Source organism: Notamacropus eugenii, chromosome 1 (assembly GCF_028372415.1).
Source record: "Notamacropus eugenii isolate mMacEug1 chromosome 1, mMacEug1.pri_v2, whole genome shotgun sequence".
NCBI lineage: Eukaryota > Metazoa > Chordata > Mammalia > Diprotodontia > Macropodidae > Notamacropus > Notamacropus eugenii.
The window spans coordinates 430,001,362-430,023,244 of record NC_092872.1 but is presented as its reverse complement, the minus strand read 5'-3'; the positions used below and the strand labels follow the sequence as shown (position 1 = coordinate 430,023,244).

General features: G+C 39.3%; 1 protein-coding gene across 1 annotated transcript in view; it reads left to right on the top strand.

Moving 5' to 3' along the window:
- BPIFB3 (BPI fold containing family B member 3) overlaps positions 1 to 8,954 on the top strand; it is a 33,079-nt gene extending 24,125 nt beyond the window's left edge. Inside the window, exons 12-15 of the mRNA XM_072642717.1 lie at positions 2,760 to 2,802; positions 5,503 to 5,566; positions 7,502 to 7,578; positions 8,623 to 8,954. Of these exons, the coding sequence (XP_072498818.1) occupies positions 2,760 to 2,802; positions 5,503 to 5,566; positions 7,502 to 7,578; positions 8,623 to 8,658 (220 nt within the window). The 3' untranslated portion in view covers positions 8,659 to 8,954. The remainder of the gene's footprint in view (positions 1 to 2,759; positions 2,803 to 5,502; positions 5,567 to 7,501; positions 7,579 to 8,622) is intronic.
- Positions 8,955 to 21,883: the final 12,929 nt, after the last annotated feature.

Genomic DNA, 21,883 nt, shown 5'->3' with positions numbered 1-21,883 from the left:
CTAAAGTCACAGAAAGTGAAAGCCATGATTCAAAACCAGGTCAAAAAACCTGAAAGATGGGTGGGTTAGAGAGAGGACCTTTGGTAGGGTGGGTCCTTAAGAGCTGAAGGGACCTTAGAATATAGAAGGTTGAAATTGTAGAGATCTTAGGATGGAGAATATTACATCAAAATATTACATAAGGGAAGGGACCTTAGAATGTACCATATCAGAGCTAGAACAACCCAAGAATATAGAATTTGGAGTCGGAAGATTCCTTAGTACATAATACTCAATAATGTTGGGGATGGGAAGGACCCTACAGACCATCTCGTCTAACTCCCTCATTTGATAGAGAGGGAAATTAAAGTTGAGAAGGGAAATGATTACCTAAAGTATCATGGAAGCTAGTGGCAGAGCCCAGTCTAGAGTACAGGTCTCTTGACTCTCCGTCCAGTACCCTGGTCAGTGCATTGGTCATGCTACCTTCTGTCGCTCTTGGTTTGGTGACTGACCCTAAGAATCTGGGCCTGGTCATGGGTTGGGTGAACTTCTCTGGTCTCAGTTCTGACCAGAACTGTGTGAAAGAGGAAAGGCTCATGGTAATAGCCAAGGGAGGTCCTGGGATTAGGGAATTAATTACAGGTTGGACTCAATGCCTCAGGAAGTCCCCTCCAACCCTGAGATTCTATGATTCTTTAACTCTGCTACAGATACTCAATGCCCAGGAATATACATGACCACCTTGATGAAGTGACCACAAAACTTGAAGAAGTGTTTATCTCTCTAGGTCTTGAATAAAAGTGGGTTAGGTGTGACTGTTAGAGCTGAACCAGGCCTGACTAGATGATACCCCCTGCACCTTTTATTCTAGGACTTTGGCTGTCTGCCAACATTGAGGCAACTAAGTGAGGCCTGAAATTCAAATCTATCCATAGACAGTTACTGGCTGTGTGACTGGTCAATCCACTTAACCTCTGTTTGCCTCAGCTTCGTGATCTGTGAAGATAATAATAGCACCTATTTTCCAGGGTTCTTGTACAGATCAGTAAGATAATATTTGTAACTACTTAGCAGAGTATGTGGCACCCAGTAAGCGTTTAATAAATGCTGGCTTCCTTCCTTCTTTCCTCCTTTCTTCCCCCCTCCCTCCTTCCTTCCTTCACACTGGCCTCTGACTACTGAAGGTCCCCTCTCCCCCCCTTCCCCCACAGCTCTCATTAGCTCACACTCAAACCTCTCCTTCCAGACTTCTTTTCTTAGACTGACCTCAGACTCTCCCTGGCACATTTGACCTTTCCACTGGCTCAGAAGGTTGTGCAAAGAGGCAGGTTAATGTTAAGCTGCAGAGAACAACTGGCCTATTCTTGAGTTAGGTTCTTGTTTCCACTTCAACTCTAATGGAATGTGCATGGATGTTAGGCTTCCTTTCTTTAAACTCCTTGTTAGAAAGTTATAATTGTTAGTTGACACCTCCCCTTTTTCTACCCCTTCCCAAATCTCCGGTGCCTCAAGGTAATGGTTTAGGTGATAAGCTAATCCCTACTAATGTTCTCAGATAATCAACTATTCCCTCTCAAGGCATTTAATACATAACCCTTAGCAAGTAGGAGATTTATTTTCAGTTAGAGCAGAGATCACCTAGTCCGGAAGTTCTTAATCTGGGGTCCTTGATCTTGGATGTGTGTTTAAAAAAGTGTTTTTTTTTATAACTGTATCTCTGTATAATTGGTTTCTTTCATAGTCCTATGTATTTTAGTTCTGTGCGCACACACACACACACACACACACACACACACACACAGAGTTAAAAACTCTGATGGTACATTCCCTTGATTTCGCAGAGGAGAAGTCTGTGGCCTGGGGGTCATATAGCGAATTAAAGGCATAACGATCTTGTCCAGCAACAGGGACGAGGGCATAGGGGAGATATTCTAAGAGAACTCTCCTCAGATCATAGCTTCTTTGTCTGTCTGAACCAGCCACAATTCCCCTGCTCCTTCCTTTTCTTTTTCTCACAACCAAGAGGATCTGTCCCTCTCTAGGCCCCAACAGAAACACAGTAATCCAAGCTAACCATTGTGGTCAGTGGTCTAGGACTGCCTTCTCCTCTCTTTTCTTTCTCCTGGTCCTTCCTTGTATCTCTGGGCTGTGGAAGTCAACTTAGTATAATGGAAATAATGATGAACTTGGGGTCAAGAGACCTGGGTTCAATTCTTGGCTTTATCATTTCTTGGGCAAGTTTTCATCTGTTGGGCCTGGAGTTAGGAAGACCTAGGCAACCCAATCCAATAAACATTTATTAAATGCCTACTATGTGCCAGTCACTGTGCTAAATGTTAGGAATCCAATTAATAAAAAGAAAGATAGTCTTTGCCCTGAGATCAAATCTAGCTTCAGACGCTTCCTAGCTAGCTGTGTGACCCTGGGTAGGCAAATCCTTTCACTTCTGTCTGCCTCGGTTCCCTCAAGTATAAAATAAGAATAATGATAATATTGTTGTGAAGATCAGATGAGAAGATATAGTGCTGGGGACATTGTAGGCATTTAATAAATGCTTCTTTCCTTCCTTCTCTGAGCTTCAGTTTTTTTCTACAAAATGAAAGGTTTGGACCAGATGATCTCTAGTATTAGTCCCTTAAAACAATAGAGTTTTAGAAAAATTTATGAGTTTGGAGGAAGTCCTGGGGCCTATGCTCTGCTTTATCTCCCCTGTCTTCTCTTGGGGAAACCTAGACACACAATCCATAACTCATTAACATCTCTCTTCCTTCCTGCAGACTCAGTGCCAAGCTGGCTTCTTCCTATTCTGCTAACTTTGATGTAAGTTCTTGGGGAAGGACATGGGCTTGAAAGGGAGTGGGCCATCCCTGGAGCCATCCCAGAAATGCCACCGATTGCTTATGTGAAGGCTAGGCTTAGCCACACAGTCCCCGCTGTTTCAGCTCCACTAACCCCAAACCCAGGCAGAGCATGTCCTTGGGGTTCAGAGGGTCAGAGCACAACACTTTGAGGGCCTGAGCTGCTAGCGGGAAGGGAGTCAGGGATCCAGCAGGTTTGAAGAAGCAACTGCACCCCAGTTGAGGCCAAGTGTCTCAAAGATATCCATGGTAAGCTTTCTCCTCCTTGCCTCCCCTCCCCATCTTCTACACTTTGGGGGGTATCTTTCTCTGTTTTCAAATTACTGTTTGTATATATTGTGACTTGAAGTCCCTGGTATAATTCTTTTGGGGGATAGGTTGGCCAATGGATGGTCTTGATCCCCTGCAGACCTTCACAGTTCATCATATCTATTCTCTCAAATGATCCTCACAATGTTCCATGAAGGAGGCATGTCTGTTATCATATCCATTTTACAGAAGAGGAAATTAAGACTCAGAGAGATATAATGACTGAGTCAGTGGCTAAAATGCAACTCAAACTTAGGTCCTGCAACTTCTAGTCAAGCGTCTTTTCTACCACGGACTCACAGCCCATTGTAGCTCTGGATAGAACACTGGTGTTTGTTGGAGAGATTAAGTGGGATTCTTGAGGGCCAGGATCAGGTGCTCCCTGGAAACTGGAAAGAGGCAGCTTTAGAACCAATAAAAAGTCATTTAACTCTATAGAATGAGGAAGTTGTTACCCCTAGGAAGCTCAGGGTGAAGAATGAACAGATTCTAAAAAGCTCTAGATAAATGATCTGGTAGTTTTTAAAGGAATGGTCAAATTTTGGATGGTATCTGTGCCCTTAGAACCAATAGTTATAGAGGACAAGTACTACCTTTTGTGGTACCATCATTCATTCATTCATTCATCCATTTGACGTTTGCTATATGATAAGCACTGTGTTAAATGCTGAGGATACAAAGAAAAAGCAAAGACAGCACCTACCTTCAAGAAATTTATATTCTAATTAGGGAGACAAGATAAATGCATATAGGTGAATAGAAGCTATGTAGAAAGTAGATATAATACAAGGAGGAGAAGGCCTTAGCAGCTGGGGTGGGTATGGGCAAGATGACCAAGAAAGGCCTTCTGCAGCATTTTAGCCATGACTTCAAGAAATCAATGCATCCTAAGAAGTGGAGGGGAGGAGGGAAGGTGTATCAGGCATGGGGGACAGTGGGTGCAAAGGCCAGATAGGGATCAATGGGTATTGAAGACTACAAGTGGGCCAATAAGACTCAACTGTTGAGTATGGGGAGGGAAGTAATGGGAAAGAAGGTTGGAAAATTAGGGAGGGGCCAGTAGTGAAAAACTCTAAATGCTAGAGGAATTTATAATTCATTTTAGAGACAACAAAGAACCACTTGAGTTTATTAAGTAGGTAGAGGTGACATAGTCAGACATGAATTTTAGGAAAACCATTTTCATAGCTGTGGAAGATGTATTGGAATCTAATGAAACTAGAGACTGGGAGACTGGTTAGAAGGTATATATACATAAATACACAGACATATGCATATGCATATATATTATATACATACACATACATATATGTATATCTATATATATCTATATACATACATACATACATATATACTTCTTTTCCATTGAAGGAATCAGGTAGAAGGGAGAGAAAATAAATGCTTGTTTACTGAAAAAAAATAATAATAACAAAGGTTATTGCAATAGTCCAGTTAAGGGAAGATCAAGGTCCACATGAGCAGTGGCTGTGTGAGTGGAGAGAAAGGAATATATGTGAAAAATATTATGGAGGATGAAACAAGATTTGGCAACTGCTTAGATATTGTGGGGCAAGCAATACTGAGGGCTATGAATTTGGGTGACTGGAAGAAGGGTGGTTCCCTCAACAGTATTAGGGAAGTCTAGAAAAGGGGTAAGTTTTAGGGAAAAGATAATATAAAATATTGTCCAAGTTAGGACTGGACCATGGAAGCTAGTTGAGCGGGAAAGGGATCAGGGTTGATTTTGAAGCATCCATAGTTTATAGGTTGTATAAAAGTACAAGGCTGCTAAAGTCTTTTTTTTTTTTTTAAACATCCCTGTGGGTTTGGTAGTTCCAGCAATGTTGTGCTCATTTTATAGAGGAGGAGCTCAAGATTCAAAGAGAGGGAATCATGTGTCCACCAGTGGGCACACTGCTAGATGTTGTTTGTCTAGGAAGCCTCAGAGCAAAGAGTGAAATCGAGGTACTCACACAAGGACTAATATGCTATAAATGTACCTGTAGAAGCTCCCTTTAAGTAGCCCAGATCCTCAGGGGTGTTGGCTAGATGGAGGCAGCAAGGACCTCTGTCTCCTTGTCTGTGGTGTTGGCTCTCTGACAAGACCAGAGGCAAATATATTGAGCCTATATATATATAGATATATATATGTATATATATATATCTATATATATCCTATATATACATATACATACATATATATCCTATATATATACATATATATGTATATATAGGTGGAGAGAGAGAGAGAGAGAGAGAAAGAGAGACTGCAATTAATTAATTAATTAATGGAGGAAAGGAGATGATGGGACCTTTGTCATGCTTGCCAACCCCTCTGTGTGCTCCATTTCAGGTTTCGCATCTGGAAGAATGGCTCAGTGATGTCTTGCGGGCGACCTACTTGCCAAAACTCAATGGTATGGATTGTCTGGCCTCATCTTGCTTTCCATGTCTGTGTTGCCAACCATTCCTTTAGTTTGTTGCTGCTAGTTAAGGCTCTGCCCCACTGTTCCTTCACCACTAGTCCTACAACAGATGGGTTTTGTATGTTTTAATCAGTACAGCCTGGGGTTGATCCCTTTTTACAAGGAGTTTTTTAAGTCATTGTAACCAATTCCATTCTTGACCTACAACCCATAGATGAATAAGACCAATGAGATTTCTCCTGAGACTCCCAACTCTGCCTCCTTACACAGGCATGATTTACCTTCTGACAACTGGTCAATCAAAACAAACATTAAATACTTGTTATATATGAGGCACTGTGATAGATATAAAAGGAACAAAGGTGAAAGTAAAATAGAAAACAAAGTGTACATATATACCTACATGCAGAATATATACATACTGAATGCAAGACAGTTTGTGGAAAGAGGAGGAGGAGGAAGTTGAGGGAAAGTTCTCACGTAGAAAAGGGCTTGGGTTGAGTCTTAAGGGAGCAAAGGATTCTAAAGCCATACATGAAAAGCTAGTACATTCCAGGAATGCAGGACATCCAGGGTAAATGCATGGAGATAGGAATTAGAGCTTTGTGTGTGGGATACTGAGTAAGATAGAGTGACTATCTTTCTAATCCCATCAGCAAGACCCAGTGAAAAGCATAGAAATTGAATATAAGGGAAATAAGGGTGGGTCAGTGGATAGGAGTGCTGGGTCTAGAGTCAGAAAGACCAGAGTTCAAATCTATCCTCAAACACTCACTAGCTATGTGACCCTGGGCAAGTCACTTAACTTCTTGTTGCTTCAATCCAGAGTTTCTTAAACTTTTTCCACTCAGAACCCCTTTAGTGATTCGTAAACTGTGGGTGGGGTTGTGATCTAGTTTAATCCTCTAGAGGAGGAAATGGCAAACCCCTCCAGTATGTGCCAAGTAAACCCCATATGGGGTCATGAAGAGTGGCACATGACTGAACAACAAAGGGTGCAGGAGCCAATATTACTACGGGCTGTGATCACAAATCTGAGTCCTTCATCAGGAACTCAGTCCCTGCTCTCCACTCCTAAATAGCATAGTTGGGGTCCTTTTACCAATTCTGTCCCTTATGTTTGGCCTCAGAGTCACCAGAAAAGGGGGAACTCTTGATACTTCATTTTAAATATTGCCTATACATTTATATATACCATAAATATATATTCTAGGTGGATAAATTAGTGGTAACTGACCCCAGATTGGGGGTGGTGGCGCATATCCTCTTCTGAGTCTATGCATTCACCTCCTCTCATCAACAGCTCCTGTAGTATCAGGGGAGCTAAATTGACCCCATGTTTCATGCTACTCCCTTTACTGAGTGATTGCTTTACCAAGGTGTGTCTTCCTGTTGAAGACAGAGACTCCCCTTAACATGGCACTAACCCATTAGGATGGCATGATCTCTGAATCACATTTCCAACAGAGGTATGAGTTATGTTGAATTAGCTACACTCATTACATTTGGGTTCAAGGTCACACACTTGTGTCTTTTGGACAGAGCAAAGCTCAGTGGGGTAGGGATCAAATGCATGACCATGGGCTCCATTGTACAGAGTTTTAATCCACTGAACCAGCTAGTTACAGAGTCACGTAAATGGCAACAGCTCTCACTTGCTTTACTCTGTGGCTCTGAGTGGAAAGTATCTTACAATCACCTCATCTATCCTCCTTGTGGAGTAAGGTGGGCCATTGATTTGTCCCCTTTTACAGAATAGGAAACTGAGGCCTGCATAGAAGGAAATTGACTGGCTTGAAGTCATCTAAAGAGTCAGTAGAGAGCCAGGAGAAGGACTTATCTCTTTGTTCAGGTCTCTGACAATTAGATTCAGCAGTTAACTTGCTGCACATGTTGGCTAATGTCTCATCTCCTAATTCTTTACAGTGCATTTGGATGGAGGCATCCCTCTACCTAAGATCCTCAATGTCAACTTTGCAAATGCTGCTCTGGAGATCATTGATGTAAGTAAGGCTTTGATTATTGATTTCAAATGGATAGGCTTTTCATGTTATTTTAGAGAGAAATACCTCACAAATTACTCTCTGATGCAGTTTAAGTGGGGCAGTGGATAGATAACAGAACTTGGAGTCAGGACCACAGCTTAACTGTGGTCAAGTCACTCAACCTCTCTGTATTTCAGTTTCCTCATCTGTAAAATGGGAATAATTGTACCTACCTCCTAGAGTTGTTGTGAGGAATAAATGAACATATGTAAAGTGCTTTGCAATAATAAATGCTAGCTGTTATTATTAGTTATTCCTTTTGAACACAAAACAGTTTGTCCTTCATTTTCTATTTTGATCTTCATAGTAGCCATGCTCTGAGTTGGGCAGAACAAGGCAGGGATCATTGTTCTCATTTTATAGATGGAGTAGTGAAGGAAAAGTCCTTCATAAACCTTAAAAGATTATACAAATGTGAGATTATCATCAACGTTATTGTAGTTTTTGCATCAGAAAGAAAACTAGCATTGGCATCAGAAAACTTGCTTTAGGATCTTGGCTCTGATACTTCCATTATCTTATGACTTTGGGAAGTTTACTTAATATTCTGACCTATAAATGAGGAAGTTGGATTAGATTCTTTCTAAAGTTTTTCCCCCAGATCTAAATATTGTGATGCAATTAATAATGACTTATCAACAAACATATATTGAATAATAATTTTAATATCAGGGTCATGTAGCTGGTAACAGAGTTAGGATCTGAACCCAGTCTCAGTACAAGTCCATCTGCTCTGAGCACCTACTGTGCCTCTGGTTCTGTGCTAGGCACAGTGGAGGGATCTGAGAAAGCAGAAAGGGAATCAATCAATACTACTGAATTAATTTACTAAGATCATGTAATAAACATTTCCTGAGTTCTTCCTATGTGATAGGGAATGCTGGGGGTAGGGTAGTAGTCCTGTTATCACGGAGCTTTTGAATCTGTTGAGGGATTGATGAAAATGTGTCTGGGAGAGGGACAGGGAAGTTTAATGGATCTATGTTTAATTGACCATTCCAGAATGCTGTCTTGCTGACCGTGGCTTCACGAGGCTGAGGGGATGGAGGAATCCCCAGGGCTCTGCTACTTTCTGAAGATGTGGGTGAAGACCTTGGAACTTTCCTGGTTTCCTCTTACAATGATTCTCTTGTGGGTCTTAGAGTAGATAAAAAAAATTCAATCCCTGGGTCCTGAGCTGGTCCTTTGTGGTTCTGTGACTCTTTGGCAATGGTGCCTAGTCCAACTCAGGCTATTCCCCAAGAAGGTCTTTTAGAACATGGGGTCTAATTGGGAGAGCATTCAGGGTCTACCCCTGCAGGTGCTCTCATTTCAATAAAGGATTCTATTATTTCTGCATTCCCTGACTGATTTTTTTTTCTCTGACCATACCCAGTTCTCTTGTTCTCTTTTTCCCTTCCTGGCAGTCCAGCAACTGAATTTGGAGGGTGGAATGAGAATGTCTAGGCTCTGTACTGACCCCAGATGATATGGTCAATTTTTGATGGAAAAAAACATTAGAGTGGGGCTGCTAGGTGGGCCAGTGGGTAGAGAATTGGGATTGGAGTCATAAAGAGTCATCTTCATGAGTTCAGATCTGACATTGGACACTTCATTATCTGTGTTACCCTGGGCTGGCCACTTAACCCCAAGTTTCCTCATCTGTAAAATGAACTGGAGAAGGAAATGGCAAACCAGTATGGTATCTTTGCCAAGAAAATGCCAAATGGGGTCACAAACAGTCAGACATGACTGAAAATGAGATTATTAACCTTTGATGATAATAATAATAACAGTAATATAACTGATAAGTTCAAATTCATTCATATTTAGTTCGGTGTGTGTGTGTGTGTGTGTGTGTGTGTGTGTGTGTGTGTGTGTGTGTGTGTGTGTTGGGGGCAGGGCAGCTGATTTACTTTTCTTGAAGAGAACAAGTATTCACAATGGAGACCAAAGGGTGGGTGTTAATGTAACTGAGGTAACTTGGGTGTTCATACTTCAGTCCTTCAGTACTTAAAGCACTTGTCATTTCATCAGTACGGACACACCCTTCTGCTGACACAACTGTTCTATACCCTAGTAGATGGTCTTCATGAGAGGCTGTCAAAAAATAGACAAAACAAAAAACAAAAACAAAACCCTCACAAAACAGAATCATTATTGTGCAGCCCAGGAGCAAATAGTGATCAATTTTTCTGAACACAGCTGAAGGTGTGGGACAGCAGACCCACATTCTGTCACTGGACTCAAACTCAGAGCCTTTCCAGATTGGAGGGACCTACTAGAATTTCTGTTTCACTGTCACCACCTTGGGGAGTCCCCTTCAATACCCTCCACAAGGAGGAATCAAGTGAATGAGAATAACAACCTAGTATTTCCAATAAAGGGTTGGCTGGCATCAATTTAGCATTTAAGGAGCTGCCAAGACTCATGATAATTCTATGAGGCAGAATCTATGGAAAGAATTGTCTTCATTTAAAAAATGAGAACATTGAAATCCAGAGACTATAAGTCACTTGTGCCAGGGGAGAACTTGAACTATGTCTCGCCAACTCCAAGACCATCTTGTTTAAGTGAACAGACTTACAGAAAGTTTTTTGATCATATATTACATTTTCATGGATAAATAAATACATACATGCCTCAGTATATATATGTAAACGTATATACTATTCAATCTTAAAACAGATCCCAAAGAAACATTATGGTGCATTGTACATAAATTGATAAATAGACACAATTGCTTCTTAACTATATTCTTCTCGAGCTCATTCTGAGTTCTCCCTAATTCTTGCTATATGTTCAGTATATACACCCCTACTCCATCTGATAGTACAGAGATCCTTACCATGAACTTCTTCATCACACCAGCATGTCTTGCACTTATTTATAATTTATATGAATACAACACAATCCTCTATATAACAACAGCCTGCCTGTATGACAGTTCCCACTTTACATAAATTTGCATTATACAAATTCAACTTTATATAAAGAATTCTGAAAGAAATATGCACCCTACAGAAACACCTGTGTTAGTTAACTTTCCTGTAGGATCCTATGCTCTCTCTCCTGCTCTTGACCCTCTGCTAGGTACTTGACCCCTCCCCCTGTCCCTCCTCCCAAGAAAAGAACTTAGAAAAAAACCACATAAAACCTGCCTCCAAGTGAAAACAGACAAATGGATTCAGGGAGAGACTGCTGCCTGTGCAGAGTTGGGGCTTGGCTGCTGAGAGAGAAGACCTTTGTCCAGCTCCAGCTACCTGCCCTTTGTCTGGCCCTCACATATTTTCCCTACTTCTGCATGTTCTTTGAAAACTGTCTGTAGTCTGTAGTGTTTTATGATTATAAAACACCTTTTCATCTATTACTTCATTTGATTCCTGTAAAGGAATTAGAATAGGTGTTGTTATATCCATTTCACAGATGAAGAAACTGGGGTTTAGCTTTGTGATCCTGGGCACGTCATTTCCTTTCCTTCAGAGACTTTTATATTACCAAGGAGAATGTCTCTGAATCCTTTTTTTTCTATGCAGGATACCATTGTTGTCCAAGGATCTAGGGACTCCTGGGTGGGAGACTCGAGGAGATGAGTCAGACTGGGTTGATTGTTGGGGTTCGAATTGCCTACCCGAGCATCCTGACCTCACTGGTTTCTTGGCTACCTACAAAATCTCAGACAAGTGGCTCTCCTGACTCCTCCCCTTCTAGTGAAGAGGCACTCACAACTTCCCAAGGCTCACCCTTCGACTTTGGGAAAGTTCTCATCAGGATGAAGTCTTTCCTTGCTATCAAGCCTGAATCTTCCTGTGCTCCTTCCATGCATTTCCCCTTGTTCTTTCTACATTGGGTCAAGGAGAACAAGTACAGCCTTACTTTTCCTGAGGACAGAGTCCAAACTTGAAAGCAGTTACAATGTTCCTGCTAAGACTCTCTTTTCTAGGCTAACCCTCCCTGCTGTCCTCCATGAATGCTTTTACTCTCTGGGTCTTCCTTCTTGGGATGTACTCTAGGTTGCCTGTATTCCTCCTCACATGTGATGCACAGGACTGAAAACATTACTCTAGTTGTGAGCTATCCAAGGAGGAGTTCTCTGTTCTAAGGTTCCTTTTAGCTCTTTAAAAGTCTGTGTTCAACATCCTTCCAGTGTTGATGGTCTATGTTTTGAGGTCTCCTGGAAATCTAATATTCTCTGATTCTTTAGTTAAAAAAAAAATAATGAATACTAGAGAGAGAAGGACAGAAACAGAGTCAGAGAAACAAAATAGATAAGGAGTAAGAGAGACAGAGAGAGAGACAGAGAGAGAGAGAGAGAGAGAGAGAGAGAGAGAGAGAGAGAGAGAGAGAGAGAGAAAGGGAGAGAGAGAGAGAGAGAGAGAGAGAGAGAGAGGGAGAGAGAGAAATCTTTTCCACATATGAAGTAAAATAGAAATTGAGGATTTTATGTGGAAGGATTAATCTCTATTTGTGCTTGAGTTCATCCTTCGTTGCCGAAGAAGACCATACCATTAGAGAAATGATGACATGACTTGCACTTGACTGTTTTAAGTGAGTGAGGGCTGTGCAGGTCACCAGCCTCACTTCTCCTCCAGAGCCATCTGAATCCAGTAACCAGATATTCACCAGGATGAATGGAGATGACCCAGGATGAGGCAATTGAGGTTAAGTGACTTGCCCAAGGTCACACAGCTAGTGAATGTCAAGTGTCTGAAGTGAGATTTGAACCCAGGTCCTCCTGACTCCTGCACTGGTGCTCTATCCACTGCACCACCTAGCTGCCCAATCTCTATTAAATGTACTTTGGATGATAGACCCACATTGTCAGCTCCACCATGCAAAAAATTATATAATAAATTCAACACACCTTTCTTGTCTGTATTTACTTTTGAATTTCCTTTTATTGTTTTCTGCGCATTAGAAAATGCTTTAACAATCCTATTTCCTATCTGTTATATTTTCTGATTCAAAGGCTCTCCATTTCAGAGATTTCTCCTCACAAACTATGTTACATTCCCTCTCAGTTTTCCTTTCCTGAATACCACCATGATGATGATTATTTCTAGGTTTCAGACCTTAGAGACCATCTAACCTAACCTCCTCATTTTATAGAGGAAGAAGCAGGGGCAGAGAAGCAGTTAGGTGGCAAAATGGGAAAAACATGGTGCTTGGAGTCAGGAAACCTAAGTACCAATCGATGAATCGATAAACATTTATTAAGTGCCTACTCTGTGCCAACCATTGTGCTAAGCACTGGGGATACAAAAAGATATGTTCAGTATATATACCCCTGCCCTCAGGGAGTTTATAATCTAAGGTGGGGGCACATGCAAATAAATATACAAAAGGCAAGCTATATCTGGTTTAAATAGGAAATTATATCTCTGACTCTTCCTTTCTGTGTGACCTTGGTCAAGTCACTTAAACTCTCTTAGCCTTAGTTTCTTCCATCTGTTGAACTCAATAGCCTCCGAAGTCCCTCCTAGCCCTAAACCCTATATTACTGTGAAGTAACTTGCCCAAGGTTACACAAGAAGTAAATGGTGGAATTTGGACTTGAAGTCACTTTCTCTGACTCTAAATCTGGTTCTTATTTTCTCTACATCCTGCCATCTAATGATGCTGATAAAGACAATGATGCTCTAAAATTCTCTCTAGATGTAAAAATGAGGCTGAAGAGATGTGAGAATTCACATGATAGCTCTGCAGTCACTTCTGTTGTAAGTAGCCCTGGTAGTTCTCTCAGAGGCTGAAAACCAGATCTAATTTTTCAAGATCTGCTTGGACAAAGGAGCTGTTCTGACTCTAGGCCACCTAAGCTGTAGACTGCAGATTGCAATCTCTAGCAGCCTAAGTGGCTTGATTGAGCCAGTCTTGGGAGTGGGGCTGGCGCCTTTATCCAAGCTAATCTTCAGGAAAGTCATTTTAGGCATAAGCCTGGAGGAAGTAACTCCAAACCCAAGTTTGTTCTTATCAAAGGCCACCAAAAGCCCCAGGAGTCTCAGTAGTGTGTACTGTGATGAAATCTGGATTGATTCTTACTGTGGCAGTCTGTAGTGGTCACTGTTATGTAAGAGGACAGAATAATACCTACCAGATGTTGTCATCCTAATGCATTTAACAAACATGGAGGAATTCAAGAGCTGGATAAGAGCCTGGAGATTCAAGATCACCTCAGTGCTTCAATTTTGATAGATCTTCTGCAAAAAGGACTCAGGCAGGAGAAAGTTTCAAGGGACAAAAGGATAAGTAGCCATAGCTCTTAATACGTAATGTCTTTCTTAGGTTACCGTGGGACAAGTTATTTCACCTTTTTGGGCGTCAGTTTCCTCATCTGTTAGATGGAGATAATAATGCTTGCATTATTATCTTATAGTTTCTATTCTTGATTGCCACGGACCAAGATGACTGCAAGGAGAGCATTTTGTAGACTTGAAAGCAACAGTACGACTTTGAGAGTCATCATCATCATCACCACCGCCATCATCATCACCATCGTCATCGTCATCATTATCATCATCATCATCATCATCATCATCATCATCATCATCATCATCATCGTCATCATCGTCATCACCACCACCACAGCAATGTATTGTCATATCTGTCTGATCTTCTCTCCATCCTTAGAAGAGAGGCACGACAGGGGTTACCCATTTGACAGCTGAGGAAACTGTGGTTCAGAGAAGAGAAATGACTTACCAAGGTCGTGTGGTGATTGGCATCATTGACTGATCTGGGGTCTAGCTCCTCACCTGCTGTACTTTCCTACTGCCTAGTGAACTGCTTAATTTCATATCGTTTCTGGAGAAGGAGCTTTAGATTTGGAGAGAAGCGGAGAAATTTTTCTGATTAGGAATCAGGATTTTAGAGTTTTCTTGCATAATATGCTAGGAGGACTAGTATTCAGAGAGGCAAAATAAGTAGGTGAGTGGATGGTTAACGGAGGAATAGAATATCAATCAGGAAGACCTGAGTTCAAATCCAGCCTTAGATACTGACTAGCTGTGTGACCTTGGGAAAGTCATTTAATCTCTGCCCCAGTTTTTTCAACTGTAAAAAGAGGATAGTAGTAGAACCTACCTCCCAGAGTTGTTGTGAAGATCAACTGAGATAATAATTGTGAAGCATTGTCAGCACAATGCCTGACATATAGTAAGTTCTATATAAATGTTAGTTACTCTTGTGTTATTATTATTAATGACTGGGGTTGAACTGATGAATTGGTAGGGGCAGATTTTCTGCCCACTTATTTGTACTATCTACACAGTTGACTTTACTTGATATTAATTTGCCCCATTTGGGTGGCATGATTATCATGAGCACCTTGAGAGAGCCCTTATCTTGTAGTTAGAAGATGTGAGTCTGACATTTGGTGTATGATTCCAGATACTTTTCTCCTGATTTGATCACTCACCAGGACTGGGACTTTGACTTCTCTGAGCCTCAGTTTCCTCATTTGTAAAATGAGGGTGTTAGACTGGATCATCTCTAAGGTTCTTTCTAGCTTTAGAGGTAGCTAGGTGGCCTAGTCTAGAAGACTAGAATTGGAGTCAGGAATACTTTGTTCAAATCTTGTGAAAAAAAAACCCATCGTCACTACCACTATTATAATTGTTGGTAACTTCATCACAATTAATAGGACCATCTCCCTTAAAAGAATAAACATTATAATAAGGACCATCATTAATGACTTCATTATCAGCCCTGTCTTTTAAATATTTTATTGATGTTCTTTTCTTTTTCATGTCATTGTCATATTTATATATTATATTTTACTTATTTTTGTACATTGCATTTTATATATTGTCACATTTATATATTGCATGTTTTATATATTGTCACCACTCACTCCTGTTTCTCCCAATAGAATTTTCCCTTGCTATATGTTACTATAGTTGAACAAAACGAATCCATTGGGAATAACTGAAAACTTCTAATTCTGTACCTTTAGTCCATCACCTCTCTGCTCAAGAGAAGTCATATTTCACAATTAGTCTTATAAAATCTTGCTACCTCTAACATAGTCCTTGTGTAAGTATACTTTGTTCCGGTCCAGATGCTTTATGTATTTCTATCTTCTTTACTGACATTTCTTTTACTCATGTAGTACATAGGAGGCTCTGATGTTAGAGTTGAAACTTATGGTTCCATTTTCATCAACTGACAGAATAGTTATATTAATCTTGACAGATCTTTTCTGTTTTTTTTTTTTGCTGTATCTTTACCTTTTAATTATATCAGTTATACCAATTATATTAAATTATATAAATTAAATATATTAAATTATATATTTAATATATATTTATATTTATATATAAATTAATATATTAAATTATATAAAAATTATATTAAATACCAATACCAGTTATATTAAATGATCTTGAGATGAAATGCTTAATTGGTTTTATCATTACACTTTCTGTAAACCTGTTTTTTTCTCTACTACTTCTCATTTTACAAATCAATTCTGTTCTGAAACTTCCATTGTCTTCTTCCATAACATTTTACCAAATTTTAACAGTTTATATTTTAAGCTAATCTAGCTGTTTTCTTGGTATTTTTTTTTCCACCTGGCAAGGAGATTGAGTGTTTACTGACTAGAGTAGAATATCTTGGCTCTTTTGGTCTGGTGGTTGCTTTCCAAGTTGCAACTCCTTTGGAAAGGGTGATAAACTGTGTCAGTGGCTATTCTTTTATCTGTTTGCCATGTTTGAGTGCTACTAGTTTATTTAAATGTCAGATTGGAGTTGGTTTAATAGGATGCAATATCCTCTTTTCATCTCTATTCTTTCTTACTATTTAGTATTGATTTTAATCTTTGAGAAATCAATATTATAAAATTTGATTTGGAAATGACTCCCTAAGCCATGTGAAAATAAACTACTCAGAAATCTGTAAGAATTATGATTAAAACAATGGCCATGAGTTCAGAGGACTGATGATAACGGATTTAGGCTCTGTAGTAATTTATATGTATGTATATAGATACATATATATATACATACATACACACACATGCATGCATGTGTCTATATAAACATATAGATACACAGTGCCAGGCACACAGTAGGCACTTGATAAATGTTTGTTGGATTGGATCTCTTTCCTTCCTTCCTTCCTTCCTTCCTTCCTTCCTTCCTTCCTTCCTTCCTTCCTTCCTTCCTTCCTTCCTTCCTTCCTTCCTTCCTTCCCTCTTTTGTATACAGCTAACAGTTGCTTTTTTTTTGCTTTGTTTTGTTTTTGGCTTGGCCATACATATTTGTTACAAGAAATTAATTTTTTCTTTTTTTTTCCCCCCAGGGGATGGGAGAGAGAGAAAATAGATTCCCATTCATTAAAAAAAAATACGGAAGTGGTGTGTGTGTGTGTGTGTGTGTGTGTGTGTATGTGTGTGTGTGTGTATGTGTGTGTGTGATAGACGTGAATTGTTTCATCCACCTTTAGATGAAGTCATTGAATTATTAACTCTATTTAACTGGTTTACTTTGTTACAAAGCACCTCTTTCAAAGTGGGAATAATCTGTAAATGTATGTAACGTAAAAACAAAACATATTAATAAAACTGAAAGTGACAAAAAAAGAAAAGAAAATTACTCCCACATTGGTGACAAGTTGTTTCCTATTGGAATATAATCAATTTCATTTTGGGGGGGGCATTCCTTGGGGCTTACCACATTTAGCATTTCCTGACTTTCTTAAGGATTGCATGATCCAGAGGTATGAACCTTTTGTATAGGCTCTAAACCTTTGGCCACTCTCATTTCTTATTCCAAATCCAAATTTTCCAACATATTCTTGTCCTCTTCCCCAGGTGTACCTTTGTATGAAAGTTACCATGTATTTAAATTCATGTTTAATTTTTTTTGAAAGGAAGAAGCAATTTCTTGGGGTAGAATTTCTCTACCCCCTCATGCTTTGCAACAAATGTTGGCATATTATTCACAATTATCTTCATGTTTTTTATAAGTGCTTCATATGAATACTACAAGGTGAGATGACCAAATATCTCATGAAATTATGCTTTGTATTATCTTTGAATGCAACTAGAACAAACTCTGCTGACTCCTACATTTACCTTTCCCCAGAGAATCTCTGACCCATCCTCTCATTTAGCTACAAGTTCCTTTTCATTTTCTGTTTTTGCTTACAAGGAAAATATTAAGATTGCTATGATTCCATTTTTCTATTAGTGTATCCACTGGGCCACTGTATAAGTGTCTTACCTTTAGAGGATTAATAGTTAAGCTGATAGTTACAGACATCATAAGAACTGTGTGATCATTTGAGTCCTATATTCTCTTTCCCATCAATCTCCCACTATCACAGCAGAAGGAGAATGGAGTCACCCAGGACTGAAGACCATTCCGTCTGCAAAAACATTCATCACTTAGTGGTGAGCTTGTTGGTGCTGTCTTCACAAAATAAGTCTAAGTATTTTTATCATCCTTTCAGAGGAGGGCAAGCTGAAGTCCAGGAAGATGACATATAATAGCCAGTAACTAGCTGGTCCAGAACCAGAATACAGGTTTCCTAACTTAGAGGCAATGTTCCCCTTTCAGTTTGCCTGTGTAGTGTGGCCATGTTTTAGCTTGACTAATGTTGACAAAACAGAGTGTGTCTGGGGAATCTATAACCTGCAACTAATAGTTGTGGACCTTCAGAGGTTGTACTAGGGTAAGGGACTGGATAGTTCAGGAAAAGGTGCTGGTCCCCCAAAGAGGGTAGGTGTGGCCATAAAGAAAGAACCAATAAAGAAAAATAGAAAAAAAGCCAGAAGGAATCCTCGACAAGCATGATAACTTTGAAAGTTACATGTTAAATTTGTTACATAATTAAAAAGAAAGAAAAGAAAGCTGTAAAAGTAGAGTTTCACAGTTTCATTTGCAATCTTTTTTTTGTCTTTGTTTTACTACGTATACAAAAATGCTCATTTTATTTGGTGTTTGTTAAGTTCAGAACAACAATAAAATTAAATGGCTAGATTCTGCTGCGACATTATTGTCAAAAGTGGGAGAATGATTCAGGATGTGGTTTAGCAAATAAATGTGACCCTGAATGAGAAGAAAGAAGGGGAGTGAGGATGAGAAATGATTATAGTCCTTGATATGCTGTGTGATTCTAAGATAATTACTTCTTCTCTGAGTCTCACTTTCTGCAACTATAAATTAAAAGATTTGGACCAGATGTTTTCTAAGGTTTCTTCCAACCTAATCATTCTAATGTTCAAAGATTTCTTCTGACTGACATTGTTCTTTTAAAAAGTTTTATCGTTGTTCTTTGTTTTTACATTACAAGAGTTTCTCTTTAACATTCTTTTTCATTTAACTCTTTGTTATACAAAGACACATATCTACAAATACAAGATGATTGTCGCAGTGCAATGTTAATGGAATAGGAAAATCTTCCCCATTCTTTAATAGGCCTATGTGATCACATGTGTTCAATCATGGATGTCTTGTTGCTTTAAACTCTGGCCCAGCTATGATACACTTGAGTCACATAGAGCCCATTGTGGGAGGAACTTATTTAGGGGGAGGCTTACTTATAGGAAGGGTTTCACACCTTTTGGTACTAACGTAATTAGGTACTAGTCATGAGAGTTGTAATGCCTTCTGGCTCTGAAAGTGTATATATATTCTGAGGCTGATATTTTGCTTTGGGGCTTCACTTATGAGAAGGACCTTTTGATTGCCTGGACAGGACTCTGACCAGTCGTTTGTTAAGAGGCTCCCAACTAATCAGATGTTTTTGGTGCTCCCCCATCTGGTGGTGTATGTAGGTGATTGTATTACTTTGTTCAGACAGTAGGAGCCCTATCTGTTGATCTTTGTGCTAATTTCTCTGCTTGTATTTTCTCCTTGTTCAGGGTGTTGACCTTTCCCTTGAACTAGTGGATGACTTCTATATGTTTAATTAAAGAAGGATTGTTCACTCCTTTGAATCTGTCTTTCTTTAATAAAGCAGATCAAAGAACCTGTGCTAGCAGACCACCCTGGGTGTGCTAGGGTGCTTGCTATTACACACACAGAAACAACATCTGATAGTGTACACTATATTCCACCGCCCTAGTTCCCACATCTTTACTGAGAGGAGGATGCTATGTTTCCTAATCACTTCCTGGGATCAATATCATTCATTCCATTTCATCATCATGTTCTCATTTTACATCAGGACAGACATTGTGTGTACTGTTCTCTGTGTCATTTCATAAAATTTTGCTTGTTTCTCTGAATTCTTCATATTCATCATTTCTTAAAGCTCAATTGTATTCAGTTACATGCATGTACCCCACTTTGTTCAGTCATGCACCAAGTATTACATGCTAATCTTTTCCCCACAGTTTTTCACTACTCCCTAGAGCACTGCTATGAATATTTTGTTATATATGAACCCTTCTTTCTTTGAAGTCTTTGACTTCATTGAGGGACTTGCCCATTAGGGGGATCATAAATTCAAGGGTATGAACAATTCAGTGACTTTTTTTCACACAATTCCAAATTAATCTGCAGAACAATTGTACCAATGAATAGCTTTACTGACAGTGTCAAAAGTGCCTGATTATTCACAGCCCTTCCAAATTAACTGTTGACTTTTTAATGAGCTTTGTTCATTTGATGGATGTGAGGTCAAACTTCAGAACTGTGTAATGTGCATTTCTTTTGTTATTAGTGATTTGGAATGATCTTTCATAAGGTCATTAATTGTTTACTTTTCTTCTGAAAACCATTCATATTCTTTGAACACATCAATTAGGAGACATCTTTGACATTCTACATCCCATGTGGTAAGGTTGCTTCCAGTTCTGATAGTTTGGAATTTTGACTCTGGTGGTGAGGTAAGTCCTCAGAATTTGCATTTACTTTAAGGTGGAGACTAGCCTGATTCTGGTCACAAAAGCATGGAAACAGTTTTGTTGAACTGAATTGTCCTTAATTCAGTTTTGGAAATTTTTGACTGAGGTATGTTATTCTTGTCCCAAATGGTGTCAGTAGAGTTTAAGACTGGCTTACCCCAAAACTGATTCACACTAGTTTTAGTGCTAATAGATTCATTTATAAGAGGAACTCAGTTACATTTCAGTTACCTGAAAGTTGGGCTTTGTTTCTCTTCTCTTGTAGACATTACACATAAAAGTAAAAGTTAGCATTTATATAGCATTTTAAGATTTGTAAAATGCTTTAGAACTATTATTTCATTGAACCTCACAAAACCCTGAGAGGTAGGTGAATGGATAATTAATTTATGAAATGATGAAATAGGGACAGATATACCTGACTCTGATTGATTCATCACATGTTACCAGGATGTGAATTTTGGTTAATATAAGATATAGTTTGTAAATTATGCTCCTTTGAACAGTTTGTAACTTGTAGGTTCCTCCTTAGAATCTTATTTCCTGCTCTTGCCCCTTTATACTGGCTGCTTTTAAACTTACTGTACTGACAAGAAGAGGGGCAATGGTCAAGGGGACCAGAAAAAGACACAATTTTAAAAATGTAGGTATGCATTATCATCATTATTTGACAGACGAGGAAAGTGAGGGAGATAAGGGTTAATTGACTTGCCCAGGATCACAGAGCTAGTAGGTAGGATTTTGAAATTAGGTCTTCCTGACTCACAGGAATACTCCATTTATTGTGCCACCTAAATTGGTAAATGAGAAAAGTAAGGAAAATTTGTCTCCCTTTTTTAGTGAGGAAATACAGTGGAGACGATAATTCATACAAAGACTGAAAATACCAAAGAGCCAGATTTGCCACTCTCCCAGAGGCCTCTGACACTGACCAGTCTCTTGATTCTAGCTCATCTGCTTTTGCCTTTTAAAGAAGTTTCCATCCTTTTAGTCTTTCAGTCTTAAATCCTATAAGTTATTTCTGATTCCTTCCTTTCCCTCCCTGCTCATATCCAATTCATTGCCATGTTCTGTTAATTATATCTGCATGTTGTATCTATGCCTTCCTTTCTAGTCTTAATTCTACCACCCTAGCTTTGGTCCCCATTACTTCTCACTTAGAATATTTTGATATTTTCTGCTTCCACTCTCTCCTGTCTACAACCTGGTAGGTGTTGCCAGGTTAATCTTCTTAATTCATAGTTACGAACCTTTCACCCTTCTCTTCTCAAAAACCTTCAATAATATCAAAGAAATTTTCAAAAAGCCCTCCAAATTCTAGCTTTACCCTATCTCTCCAGACTTATTTGTAAATTGCTTTCTATCTGGTGGGGCAGGTAGGTGGTGCAGTGGATAGAGTGCCAGGCCTGGAGTCAGGAGGACTCAATCTTC